The sequence below is a fragment of the Stegastes partitus genome, unplaced genomic scaffold, assembly GCF_000690725.1.
Source record: "Stegastes partitus isolate 25-593 unplaced genomic scaffold, Stegastes_partitus-1.0.2 Scaffold291, whole genome shotgun sequence".
NCBI lineage: Eukaryota > Metazoa > Chordata > Actinopteri > Pomacentridae > Stegastes > Stegastes partitus.
In genome coordinates this window covers 188,615-203,725 of record NW_007578022.1, presented here as the reverse complement: position 1 = coordinate 203,725, position 15,111 = coordinate 188,615, and the positions used below count along the sequence as shown (strand labels likewise).

The 15,111-nt window shown below is 39.9% G+C and overlaps 1 protein-coding gene across 1 annotated transcript in view; it reads right to left on the bottom strand.

The window, feature by feature from the left end:
- The window catches only part of adamts3 (ADAM metallopeptidase with thrombospondin type 1 motif, 3), a 255,775-nt gene extending 242,544 nt beyond the window's left edge, over positions 1-13,231 (bottom strand). The window contains exons 1-2 of the mRNA XM_008282959.1: positions 13,184-13,231; positions 4,585-5,010 (exon numbers count right to left, since the gene is read on the bottom strand). Coding sequence (XP_008281181.1) covers positions 4,585-5,010; positions 13,184-13,231 — 474 coding nt within the window. The remainder of the gene's footprint in view (positions 1-4,584; positions 5,011-13,183) is intronic.
- Between the last annotated feature and the right edge of the window lie 1,880 nt (positions 13,232-15,111).

Here is a 15,111-nt window from a genome sequence, read left to right as displayed (position 1 = left end):
ATTTTGCTCCACTGTATGCTGTTTTTATTTTATTCATCAAATATGTTGTATTTTACTTCCAGTCTCCCTAATTAGTTTCCACACTTGTCACCTATGTGCTCTGTGTAAACGCTGCCTGAGTTCAGCCAAATAGTCCCTAAATGTTTGTCACGCGACTGCTGTTGCAGCTGAGCTACTCCTGGTTTTGGTCATTGTTTCCTGACAGAACTGCAAAAAAGATTTGTGAAAATCCAACAATTCTTTCTGCTTCTTGCTCTGATAACTTCTTTCCTATTGAACACTTTTTAAAAAGATAACTTTAAAAAGAGTGTTGATAGAGTCAGTAACTTTCCAGAATAAATCATAATAAATGTAGGATACTTTACTGGACTATTTGGTTTTGCATTCTCTTGCTTGAGGTCACCACCAAAGATGACTTGTGCACCAGTAAGATTAAAACCAGGAGGAGACATGTGCATCATTTCTCGTCAACTTTCTCTGGGATTGATAAGTCTTTATTTATTTCTCACTCCAAAATGGTTCTCACAACCTTCAGCCTTGCAAAATACTGTTTATTGTGGGGTGTCAAATGTTTAACATGCAGTTTTTTGATCTACTTTTAGATCATGGCAACAGAAAAGTGTCATTTTATGTTTTCAAGGATTCAGTTTTCACACCCAGAGGAATAAGAGTTCTACATTTCCACTAGTTTTTTTATTTTTCTTTAATAAACCTTAAAAACTGCTTTTAAGGTGATCTAATAACAGGCTTTTTATATATTGATTTATATCCACTTCTGCCAAATAGCACTTCAAAACCTGTGTTTTAAAAGCTGCTATTCCAATTTTGTGTGTACTCATAATGCCGGGAGGGTTTAAAGGTGCATTAAAGGTTCAAAGTTGTGATTTCAAGCCTTCAATTAGGAATCATTACTTCGTGGCAGTGTGTGATACGGCATAATGATTAACTCGAGCTCCATGCGAAAGACAAAACAATACATGTCAGCTTTGTTCCTGTGAATCAGCCGGTTGAGATTTCCCCGGGCAGTCGGCCCATTTCTCACGAGCCTGTCCTCCCACCGCCTTCCACGAACGTCACGGTGACACGCTTGTTTCGGGAATTTTTTTTATTTTTTTTGGCTGTCAGAGTCTCGCACTCATGACAATCTCCCTCTGCATGTGCCGGCTTGTTACGAGTTGTAATAAAGCGAGCCGCCCCCTGCTGAGCACCGTTTGGTCATCCTCAGAGAATCACACATCTGAGAAATCGCAGTTGAAGTCCTGCAGGCTCGCTATCATCACGTCCATGTGTCACTCTCTTAAGTGATCCTGGAGGGACTGGTTTTACAAGCCCCATCGCTCACTTCCCTTCTGATATGCAGCACTGATGGCTTTGAGCAAATATATGCAGCACCTGTGCAATCATCACCTGAAATAGCCTGTTACAGCTTAAACTGAACAGCTCACTGCAGTAGAATCATTCAGATAAAGACCAGATGACCCTGTCGCTTACAGAAGAAGGCTGCTCTTACTTTCTCTCTGAGTTGATCTGTGGCTTCAAACTGGTGCTTTAAGCTAGAAAGCTAGCAAAAAAAAAGCTCAAAAAATACCTTATTACTACAACACTAAGCAATGCACAGTGTGGTTAAATTAATCATGTCATGTTGTGCTAATCTTTTTACCAGAAAGCGAAGCCAGCTGATGACATTTCATCCTGCAGGGAATGTGTATGTGTAACCTTACCCCACAAAACTACATTCCTATACAAGTTAACATCATTCTCAGTTTGCTTTGAAAGAAACCTATTTTCTCCCCAAAAAGATAAGCCTAACTGGAAAAGAGTTTGAAAAGAGCCACAAACTCCAAGTCGGGATTGAGAAGGTGAACTTTTGTGAACTTTCACCCAAGAAACTGGTGTTTGCATCCCATTAAGGGTGGTTATTCTTAGATTTAAATATTGTTTTCACTTGCTGTTTGGTTTGTTTCAGGCATCAAAATGTGGTCAGGTGTTGGAAGACATCACACTTTGGTAAAGGGATTCACCACGATAGCTACTTGTTGGAAGCTCGGTTAGGTTTAGGCATCGAAAGTATTTGTGCTTCAGGGTAAAATATGACATGTTTTCCAACATGTTTGAAGGTTCTCCTGCAATTATTAGGTTTACCAGGGGCACGAGTTAAAGAGTTAAACTGAGAGAGGAAATCTTTCCTTCAAAATGTAACCAAGAATCCAGGTATTTGTGTAATTTCTAGGAGAGAGAGCTGGAATATGTGCTTTAAATTTCACTGCAGAGACATTTTACTCAACTCTCAAAACGCCAGCATGCATTTAAAGGCAAAGAAGGGATCAAAGTCAGCAGGATTCATCGCCTGGGTGTCACGAATAAGCAAATGTAAAGACGATGCAGAGTAAGTGATAGATTCGGCCGGTCCATGGAGAAGTATGAAGCTGGAGCGGTGCAACACCAAAGTTATAAAGATTCATCTTCTGGAAACCACAAATACTGGCACGAAAACAGCAATTCATCCAGTAGTTGTTGAGATATTTCGGTACCAACTATACAGACAAACTTTTGTTATTGTGACTCCTGGAGCTTCACCACTCGCTCCACTAAAAATACATTAATGAGCCACACTGCTGCCTTATGAGCGCCATTCCTTTATTTTAACGATGCCGGTAAGTTTATTTTAGTCTGAAACTTCTGATCGATGGGACCCGCGAAACAGAAACAGTGTTCAATCAGCGCTCTAATGAAAGCTGCACTTCAAACCACGCCATCACATTTGCTGTTGCTTTCTTTGTAAATTAAATTTACCTTACAGATCAAGGCGTCATGTGGCCCTTTTACTTTGTATTAAGAATTGTTGTCAGAAAAACAAACCCATTGAACAGAGATTCAGTTCTTTAAATAAACTTAAACCATATCAGTGTGCAGCTCCACAGACTGTACTTGTTAGCGGTGCGGTTGTATCCGTCTCCTCTAAGGAACTGCTCGAAAAACAAAAAGATAAAATGATCCCAACCTTATCCTTCAAGTCCCTTATCAGGGAATGAAAAGCTGCAATGCATTCTTTGTGTTGCTTTTCAAAACTGTGCAGTGGAGGTGCAGATGTCAGGATGTCGGGGATACATCAGACTGAATATTTAGAACACGTCCATCCCAGTGAAAACACAACAGAAAATACCTATTGTGCTGAAAAACATAAAAGAAGAGGGTCTTTTTTTCTTTTTCTTTACTCTCAAAATGTGAATTATGAACTCTCTAAATCCATCTAAATGGGATTTTTTTTTGTCTTTATCATTGTTCATCAGGCATTTTGGCTCCTTCTAGATTTATTATAGGTCTTCTCAATATGACAAAAATCTGCTGGGTCAGAAATATACATGCAGCAATGCTAATATTTGGTTAATATGTGGCTTTTTTCACCTCAACTAGGCAAGAATACCACATCTACCATCAAGCATGGTGGTGGCAGTATTATTCTCTGGGGCTGTTTTGCTACACACGAGTATATGGAACGATGAAGGAGGAGGATTACTTCCACGTACTTCATCTTGAAATCATCAGTCAGAAGGTTGGGGCTTGGACCAAAACTTGCATGAAAAGTGTTAAAGAAATGGCTGAATCAGGCTAGAATTAAGATTTCAGACTGGCCTCCCCAAAGTTCTGACTTAAACCCCACGAGAGCCTGATGACTGTGTTGAAGAAACAAGTTTCTATAAGAAAGGCAATAAATTTTGTGTAACTGCACCAATTCTGTCAAAAAGAGTGTTTAAAGATAGAACCAGAAGCTACCAACAGCACTTAGTTGAAGTGAAAATGCCAAAGGACATTGAACCAAATATTAGGGTTACTGTATGCATATTTTTGACCCAACAGAATTTCTAGAGGACCTATAATAAAGCAATGAAAAAAACAAAATACATATTTTTTTTGTGGCAAAGTCATCATGGAAAATTCTGATTCTATATTATAGGAGTGATTGCATGGTCTCTACGAGTGTATGTAAACGTTCATGACTGTGTATTCCATTATATTTTGAATTTCTTGCCCAGTGAGTGAATTTTATGTGTTCTTTCACATAAATAGACATTTTTACTACAAACTGATGCAGAAAAATGTACCAGGATGCAGTAGGTTAGAAGACGGAGTTCAGGTTTGGCAAACAGACTCTTTCCTTAAATGCAGAGATGCTTCGCTGGCCTACTTTTAGGAATTTTGGCCCAGGTCAATCCCCAATTACCACTGAAGTGTTTTATGAGGGGTGATAGGGAGGATAGGACCGCAGCACAAAAGGAGCTCATGTTTTATGCTGGGAAGAGGTTGGGAGGAGAATCCGTGAGGTTTGTGGCTGCAATAGGCGACCGCTCACCCGTGACAAACTCCTGTACAAAAACCTATTCCCTCTGCGCGCCCGAAGAATATCTCCAAGAACAATGTGCTGTAAAAATTCCGAGTGCTGACGTAAAGAAAGGCTAAACTCAGGAGTTACGGACATCTAAAATCCCCTAGTGTGGGTTGATAAGGTCATGGCACTTTTGGATAGAAAAGACGGGGGTTCAGGGGGTGTGGGAGCGAGCAGCTTTATGGTTGACGAAGACTTACCAGTCCGTCGCAGTTGTTAATGGCAACCGAGGCCCCGGGGACGTCCGAGATGTCGCCAATGAAGGTGCAGTCCGTCTTTAGCAGCTCGCGGCGCAGTATCCTCTCCGTGGCGTTGTCACCGGGTTCGGTCTGGTCCACGCCGGACACGTTAGCGGCGCTGACGTTTTCAAACCCTAGGATCTCGTCGTGCCACTCCACCATCGCGCCTGGCGCCACCAGCTGGTTGTTCGGGCGCAGGCGGAGGTGGAACTCCTTCCCGAAGGCGCTGATGTTAAAGAAAAGTTTCTGTTCAGAGTCGCCAGGGGAGAACGCCTCCCTCTTGACACGCTGCTTGTGGGTGGCCGACAGCAAGTGTGACAGGTAGTGTCCGTGGGAGTCGGTGCTGAAGGGCGTCACCAGGCCGTACTCCTTCAGCCGACTCCTCAGCTGGTCTGAGTGACAAAGAAACGGCAGATTTAAAGGCTGCAGAAGCTCTGACATCAGCAAGACACTTTATAAAGCCAATGCAATATGAATACAATCACTTTATCCTTTCATCACTCCAAATACTGGTGCTTCAGAAGTCCTTTTAAATGGATCGAGGTAGATGGCCGCCCCTAGAGCCTAGTTCTGTTCAGGTTTGTTTTTGTTTTGTCCTTCCTGGTAAAGAGAAGGGTTTTTGGTTCCTTTACACTGTCGCAAAGTGCTTGATCAAAAGGAAATCCGCAGGGAAATTTGGATTTGTTAGGTTCTCTGTTTAAAATTTAAAGGTCGCCTTTCTATGTGACGTGCTATAAGACGTGTTGGGAATTGGCACCTTTTAAATAAAATAAATTGAATTGTTGCTTTACTTGCATATAAAACTAACCAATGATCCAAATCATTCGTTCCTTCTGCTGTTCGTCTTTTAAATACTTCATAGGCACCAATGCAACATTTCATTTTATGTACTATAATGTGTATGTGTGTGGGTGTGTATACTTTACTGTGTGTTGTGTAACCTACGTCAAGCTGCTTCAAATTATTTGCCACAGGTGGGAATAATGAAGTTGTTTTAATTGAATTTTGTTATCTCTAATTAATCAATTCATTTTTAATTGCTTTTACTCTAAAATGTTCATACATTGCAGCAATAACTGCATTTTTTTCCATTTGCAGACAACCCTGCATGGACACATCGACCTTCTAAGCTGATGAGGCGAACTCATCAGCAAGCAGCAGCTTATTTATTTTAATAATTAAAGAACAACATAATCATTAATTTATAGTTATGCTTCTCATGCAACAAATAAAAGTCCATTTTAGTTCTCTTTTAGCTCCGTTTTTGGTCTCCACCACCTCCAGAAAAAAATATCTGTCTCCTTAGCAGCAAGATGCTCCACAGTTTCCACCAGCAAGCTTCTCAATGGATTAGTTTCTTTTCTTGTGGACTTTTTTCCTTTGATCTCCAACCATGTTTTGCTGCTGCCCTGCCCTGCAGCAAGGTTTCTTAATTAAGGTTAGTTTTTTTGTTTGTTTTTACCACGGCCTTCCTGCTGTGTCTGCACTTGGGTCCCTTCCTGATCACTCCTAACAGTATTTGTAACTATCATTTAAAAAAAAGAAAATCATAAAAACAGTCTGAGAACTTGTCAGAAGAGGTTGAATATCACATGGCATTGCTCTGAAGCAACAGTCAAAACTGGATTCTGCAATTCTTAAAGAAAAACTGTTGATATTTAGCATATTTAGAAAGCATTTTCCCCTTTCACACGAAAACAATGTTGTGTGGAACGTTTTTTTTTTTTGTCAATCAATGCTTTTTCTTGATTATTTATGATTTATAAAATGTCAGAAAATGGTGAAAAACATCAAGTGTTTCCCAAAAATCCAAGATGGCACGTCATCACGGATGTCTGGTTTTGTATAAAGTTAGTGGGTTACTTTCAGAGGAGGTAAGAAGTTTAAGAAGCTGGAACCAGAGAATTTTTACCCTTTTCTACCTTAAAAGAATTACTCAAATCAATAAATCAACTATGTAATCACTTGTTGTAGTTCTAGTGTGAGTTAAGCTGCATATGAACACCTGATTCCTTTGGTTCATACATTCACAGAACCAACATCTTGCAGACCGAGAAGACAAATTCACTGAATTTGTCAAACTGTACTCCATTAGAATCACATACTCCATCTTCAAGGGAGGTTTAATTACTTTCTTTTAGCGCTAATATGTCAATGCACTGATCTCAGTTAGATAAATGAGGTGACTAAGAGATGTGCATGTAGCCGTTACACATGAGCAGATTGCATATTTCATCAAGACTGACGGTGACGTCGCTTCTTAGTCATCCGGTCCTGTTAGATTTATTGCAGCACAAAGAAGAAGATCATGTTCTTTCCTACGCCGCTGGCCGTTTCCTCCTTCAACACGTAAATCAACACCAGCACCACAAACTCTGAACATCCTATACGGGCTGGTAATCAAGATCATGTTAGCATGGCGGTTCATTTAGCCTCAGCTCCTCGTTCATTGGCTAATTTGCGGTGAACCTAATTGTCTGAAGGAAATCTGTGGGCCGCTCTCAGCTGAAGGGAAAATTCCACCCGGGCTTCGGTTTGCTTTTCCAACACGAACACAACGGCAGCTACGCTCAAAGATTTCTCGGTTGGAAAAAAATGTACCATGAATTCTGAAACCTTGTAATTATCTTGTAAGTTTTGAGTAGACGACGTTCAAACAGGTGTCAATGGTGAAACTGAAATTACACGTCTGAGGAAATGACACGCTGCACAAATCACAGAGTGTGATGTCAGGAAAAACATGCATCTGACAGGATTTTGCAGAAAAACGTGCTGCTGATGATATAACGAAATGTTGGACTTGGAGGGATGCGAGCAGCTCGGTGGCACCGGCGGCTTTGATAGATTAACACAACCAAAGCAGACTGCAGGCACGAGTCTGCTTCTGCAAAAAAAAAACATCAAAGGGCTTTTTATAAGGTGCAAATACCTCCCTGTTACATCATGTTAACTTCACTCTTCCTGTGAATGGTGCACAGTTCGGCTGCCGATACCTGAAAGCTTTGTGCAGCACGTGTGATTTAGGACCACTTCCGAGGCAGTTTGCCAATAAAGTTGACGAGACACGACTAAAAAGGGACGAAAAAGTTATAGTCAAGAGTCAAAGAGATGCCAAGACGTCATTAGTGTGTATTTGAAAAGCAAGATATCACTGCTTAATCCTCAAGAGGCCCAGATCTTATCTCTAGAACCATTGGAGTTTTCTGTACATATCAGTGCTTTATTTTGATCTACATGGAAGTGAACCTAAAACCTTGGGTGTAACCGTTGTTCTCTAAAAAACCCTGACACAAGAAGCAGCTGTCAGAGTCAGAAAATTAAACATATGTACCATCTATGGTTGCTAGATTTTTTTTTTCTAAAATAGCACTAAATGCATTCATTTTTAGCAAGTATTTGTCTACAAACATAGAACTTTTTATTGGTCTCAGCCTACACGAGCAGGAGGAAACCACAGGAACACAGTGAATGTTGTCAAGCCCATTGCATCACTTTATGCACATTAAACCAACATCTTACTGCTGCTGTGTCACATTTTAAATAACCACTTGTTTTAACTTCTCATGTCGTTTGTTGTATTTCTGACTACTCTGATCTGTTGATGAGCGAGCGTTTACTGCAGCATCAAACTGTACTTCCTGTGGTCGTAGGAACCGCAAACAATCAACCCAAACTGAAACTTCCTGATGGATTTGTAGAATCTGAGCTGCCTACATGAGTTTGGTTGGATCAGATCTGAGACAACAGTAGCTATCGATTATTTTCATGATGGACTATTGAACCAGTTATTCCACTACTTAATAGGATAAGACACACTTTTGCTTTATTCAACAGTGACAGTAAACAAACCCAAGAGAGAACAAAACACAACTTTGAAAATAAGCAAATAATCAGTTCTTTTTTTTTTTTTAGCATTTGTCCCACCTATACTTAACTTTGATTGGACAGCTTAATCCTCACTAGGGTCGTGGGGGGCTGGAGTCTATCCCAGCTGACTCAGGGTGAAGGCAGGGGACACCCTGGACAGGTCACCAGTCTATCACAGGGCTACACTTAGAGACAGACAACCAAGCACACTCACATTCACACCTACAGACAATTTAGAATCACCAATTAACCTCAACATGTTTTGGACCTTGTGGGAGGAAGCTGGAGAACCCAGAGAGAACCCACGCTGCACGGGGAGAACATGTAAACTCCACGCAGAAAGATCCCGGGTGTCCTCACCGGGATGTTGCTGCGAGGCAACGGTGCTACCCACTGCGCCACCTTGCAGCCCGGGGAAAGAAGTGACAGTGGTAAATGCAGCACTTTAAAGTTTTTTTTTTTAACTCAGGAACCCCCCACTGAAAAAACCCCACCAAACTCTCAGCATTGAACGGACGCTCCGCTGCTAAAACATCTGACTTTTTTGATCCAATGTGTTCATGTCAGACACTGCTGCTCGGAGGAACAGACCGATAAAAACAAAAGCTTTTCAAGATGTTTAAATTCTCTTACGACCCAGTAACCCGTTAAAGTTCAGACCAGGCCGAGCAAATCTAATGACATTAGAGGGAATCTGAAAAACAAGGAAATTCATACCCACTGTGGGTACAGGACCTGAAAAACTTCCAAGAGCGCGATATTCGCATGAACTTTTCAGAAAACAGAAAGACTTTGGGTTAACGGCATCACAGTGGAGATACGGTTCACTGAGTTGAGATGCAAATATTGAAGTACGGATAGGAGAGTAAGAACGAAGAAGAGGGAGAATCTGATTTTCTAAGAAGCGCAATCGGTCTCTACGGCTGTATATGCAAAGCTGCTGAGCCGGAAACCTCAAACACTAGTGGCTCACAAGTTGGATTTAACTGTGAAGCTGCAGCTCCTGTTAAAAACGGGCAGAACCGGCTGCAATACGGAGAGAAAGATGAAACACATCTGCATTTCCATTTTCATTTCATTCAAAGTGATGCGTTCTGTGGAAGTGAAAAGGCTGTAAAAGTTCAGGTTGAAGGCTTTCGATTTCTAAAGTAATGGCATTTGAAAGCAGCAACATATCGGCAACACTAAATACACACTGAACAGATATACAGACCAAGACGGATTCATAGAAAACTTCCCCGAACAAATCATCAGGTTTAGGTCCTGCATATTTTTGCCTGAACAGATTCGGTGCCATGTTGATATTACTTTATGTGACTAAACCATATATTAGTAATTAATCGATCAAGTATTGTAGAAGATTGCTGATTTTAGATAAACTTTAGATAGATATATTTAAAAAACCATAAGCTGGCTAATTTAAATGTTAATTTAGATGTTTTTTTTTCCATCATCTGGTGTGATTGTCTATCCCAGATCTGCATTGTTTTTCTGCTCTTCCTCCTCTTTTGTCTTTGGTATTTTTAGCCATGTTTGAACTCCTGCTCTCCTCCTGTCCTCCCCTGAGGGACTAATTTTGCAGAACAAGTGTGCAGACAAACACTGAAAGTAAAAGTGGCATCAAGTCCAGTCCCTCGGTCTGTTTCCTGCTACCGTTAAGGGAATAAATTGGACAAACTGGCCTCTGCCGTGGATTTTTCCATTTCGCACCATTTGCCGAACGTTCGGTATAAAGATGGCAGCGTTCAGGCGACGTCTCATCGTGGAAGTTTTACTGCAGGTTTTTAAATCACTTCGACAGCTTCTGTGATCAAACCAGCACAAATATCTGTTTGTGGAGTAAAAATACATCCAAGAACTCAACAGTACATCAGTAACAATGGTACATTTAAAGGTGAGTGTGATGCTGGAGAAAGACGGTTCATGTTTGGTATCATATTGATTGATCCGAGACACATTGGTTCCCATTTACAGAGCCAGTGGTGGAAAGTAACTAAGTACTTTTACTCGAGTACTGTGTAAATATAAAGTTAAGGTAATCCATCTATTTTGTGCTGCATTTCAGAGGTGAATATTGTATTTTCTTCTCCACTACATTCTTCTGACAGCTTCAGTTACCTTCAAGATGAAGATTTCTCACAACAAGCTTTTAAAACACAACACATTCTTAGAAATAGTTATTTCCAGCCTTTTGGCGTTCTTACAAAAACCAATATGTGTTCGAGGTCACATTTTAAGAGTTGCTTCATTAAATACTGTTGTTTCCCTCAAAGCTTCTCACATGGTTTTATTTCAGTAAATGTTCAAATGATCCAATATTTAAGTAAAAATCTAAGATTTTTTTTAAAAAAGTCTAAGTTTCTCTCCCATTAATCACATTTGAAGGCAGCTCACTCACATCTGCTGTTCCCCTCATAGATAATAACATATTATTCAGAGGGACCAAACAAGGGCTGTAATACTTGAACTACATTTCGCTGCTAATACTTGTGTACTTGTACTAATGTAGTTTAATGCAGGACCTTTATTGTGGCGGGATGTTTGATTTATCTGTATTTATCTATTTTCCTATTGTTTTTTTTTTTTAAAGAATTGTTCTTTTATAGGGTCTTATTATCATTGCACAGCCTTGAGTCGCTTTGCATTTCACTGCACATACTGCAGGAGCATGTGACAAATAAAAACTTCTGAGTCTTGAATCTTTTCACATTGCAATATTTATACTTTTACTAAGTTAAGGGATCTGAATTTGCATGAATGCAAGATATGTTTTTACAACATGAGATATTCACTGAATCTGACAAAAAAAAAGGGGGGCATTGAACTGGACTTGCTGACTCTATCTTTAATACATACACAAACAAATACATGGATATTAATATTTTCAAGAAAAACCTCAAGATGTACACATCTCTTAATGATCTCAATATTTCAGATGTATTTGTATTTATATTTTTTTCCTGTCTTGATGTTTGCTCAGAATCTTTGCTGTTGCCTGTCTCAGAGTGAGTACAGCTCCTTGGTCAGCTCAGGTTGTTTTCAAACTTGCTATATAATTAGATTTGATTTGATGTGACACAAATTGTTCCTAGAGGCTGCCGAATGTACAGAAAGAAAGATCTTGGTCAATTAGAAAAGGTTGCTTGGAAGTAATTGGAATAAATATGAGAAAAAATAAATAAAAATCTCCCAAGGCCTCGTTTCATCAAAAAAATGAGTGTGATAATGACTTAAATCATATATTATGGACTTTCCGGTAAACACCGATGAGACATTTTGGATTGAAAGGACATTCTACACACCTCTCCATCAATCTTTTAACACCAAATGAGGGAATAACTGTGTTTATCCTCCAGTTGAGTACAGAACCTTGATACATGGACGCCTGCACATGTTAGAAACACGATACTGCACGACAACGGACTGATTTATCGCCTTAAACTGTACGTTTGTGAACTAGAACACACCAAAACTTAAGCTTTAACAGCCACCTGAATGATAGAAGGTACCAGATAACCAGTCTTAGTGCTATACTACAACGCAAAACAGTCAAAAACACCTCAAATTGACTGATTTGTACACTTTGTGGTTGCCTCTTTTTCAGGATGGAGGTCTGGTAGTTTAGTTTTCACAGATTTTGTTAGTTTAGTTCATTTTGTCAGGTTTGAGGGGAGGTTGTCTGGGTCTACACTCACTCCATCCTTTTGTTTTCTTTGGCCTCCAGACTCCATCATTTCAGCTCGAATTTGCCCTCATTTGAAAGTAAAACCATTTTGTTTAATAAGCTGGGTCTCGGTTGTGTACATCTCTGATCGATGGGTTGAGCCAAATGGGTTTTTTTAAATATTCTTTGTGCTGCTGTGTCATCCAACTAGACCTAAAAGTGTTCACAGCCGATCCAAATGGCCTCATTTAAAAGGCGAGGAAGCGATGCTGCCATGATAAAAAGGGATGAAATGCAATCAAAGTGCACCAGGAGAGGAAAATGTACACTTTAGGGCTTTAAGATCAAAAGCCTTCCTGATGTTGCCCTCATACAGAATGAAAACAGCTCAAGAAAGAAAACCTGCATCCTTTCACACAGACACTCACAGCTGACCAACCGCTGCATGAAGGAGGCCTGACTGTCAGTTTGGAAAGCCGGATATTAGACGCTATCTGACCATCCGACAGCCACTTCAGCTGAAGAACACTGAAGCATCCAGCTGCTCTCAGAGCTCTGTGAGGAACTGATGCGTCGTCTCAGTCTGAAAGCTTCAGCCAGCGACTGGTAAGATGATGGTTTGTGCCCAAGTCTGAGCTTCTAACCTCACATCTTTATATAAAAAGGCCATGATTGCTGGACTGGTAGATGCGGTTTGATGATATCACCAGCGCTTTATGTGAATCATCCTCTTTTTCTTTTATGTTATTTAAAGAAACATGACAAAAAGTTCCAACTTTACCAGTAAACTGAACTGGTTTTAGAGCATGTGCCATAAAAATATAAAAGAAACAAAACATTAAAAAACCGCTTCAACTCATTGTGCATGAATTTTTGTTTTCCTTCACTTAAATAAACCAAAGGAACATCTATTTCATGAGGCTTGTGCATAGACAGAAGCTGGCATTTATCCCAAAACTTCTGTTGTTTTCTTCAGATTCACCAGCATCAAACCCATTAAGCATCATAATTTGCTCATCTAAACCTGACCAATACGACCTGATCGTAAAGAAATGCCGCGAGATGAGATGTGACCATTAGTAGAAGTCCCTAAATTTACTACGTGAAGCTTCTCTGTTCACTCTATTTTAGGGCTGCTTTTGGTTACAAAACATGTTCCCAAAGAGGAGAACTGAACACAATAGAGCTTCAACACCAGCTGGTAGAAATCGGCAAACAAAACCATGAAACTAGTCGTATAATGCTTCAATACAGCTGCCAATGTGCTATCAGAGCAGCTACATGCTACAATTAAGAGAGGACATATCGCATATTGGATTATTTCCAAAACCTAATCCAGCATCAATATTTTGCAACTCATTTTCACCAGTTTCCAGAGTCGACATAAGCACCAGTTTTCTGCCTGAGTGCCGAGAACATCATGTTTCTCCTGCAGTGGAATCAACATATTATTATTATGTCTGCTCTTTTTGTGATGGACCACAGGCAGGTGCAGATATAAAATACAAAGCTTTTCAAATGTACAAAATGGAAAAAAAAAAAAAAACACTTTAACTTCCACATAAAACAGGCCATTTGATTTTTTTATGGAACAATTTCTGGCAAAACTGCAAACTTTTAGCTCAACAGGAGTCATCTGCCTGTCAGTGCTCGATTTGGGTCAGTACTGATGTCTCACTTTGACGTCTTTAAGAACCTGTAATGATGATGCCAACACCATGCATCCATAGGTCAAATATAAAGTAGTTTAGGAGTTAACTCTGAGATGGACAAGATAATATTAGGTGATGTGAGGTCAAGATTTACTGTCAGCCAAAATGAAAAAATGCCACAAAAAAAATCAACCTAAAGCTACAACATGGAGCTTTTGTCTCCCCCTTCTGGCAGCAAGAGTAATTACACAAACACTGACAACTTCATCATTAATCGCTTTCTCATCCAGATTGTAATCTCTCCTCTCAACAACAAGATTCTTTTTAATCTGGAGCCTCTGAAACTTTTCTGGGATTTTAAGTCATACTTCCAGTTGCTACAGTTTTTTAGCAACTTTCAAATCAATCATTGCTGGTTGACATAACACATAGGACATTTAAAACATCTGTGTACTGTGAAATACAGTGAGATTTACATCACAAGTCCTGCACTCCAACTGTAATCATTAATCGATTCAGATACTTGTTTTTTTTGTTGTTTTTGCGACGATGGAGCTCTCTGTACTCTCTGTTACAACAAACCTGGTGGATGCAATGTTTGCTCACTTGTTTTGTTCGGTCCGCTTATATCAGGTTCATTTTAAATTTTGTTTGACCTGATGTGAACACAACAAGAAAATATTCCAAGTCTGGTCACGATGGAGTCTGAAGGAGTTCACATGAGGTGATCCGACCTTCACGAGAACCCGACAAGAAATACTACTCAAATGCAAGTTGAAGCCAAATCACTCCTGCAGCCAGATGCGCTCTGAAAGCCGCCCTGCACAATATCAACACTTGATATCAGCGAGCCAGAGGAAGAATCCCAGTTTGACCTGCTGCACTATCAGTAAATTAAGCTGCTTTCTTGATATCTGGGCAGAAAAGACCTTTTTTTGTTGTTGCTGCTGTTGAATGTTCTCCCTACGTTCTGTCTCCCACTAGACAAACCCAACCAAGCAGCAGAGAGAACAATCTCCAAAGGCTGTACTCATACATTTGGCTCCGCTTGATTATTATTGGTTGTTTTGTGGTATGAAAAGCAACCAAACAAACAAGAAAATTCAACACGTTCACCGATTCATCCAATGATTCAGACCAGAAGAAAGGAAATCTACATCATCGGTGCAAGTGGTTCTTACATCTCATTCACTAACTTTTAATTCGTTTGATGATTGATTAAGAGAAAATGTCTGATTCTAGCTTCTTAAATGTGAATATTTGCTGGTTTCTTTCCTCCTCGATTACAGTAAACTGAATATCTTT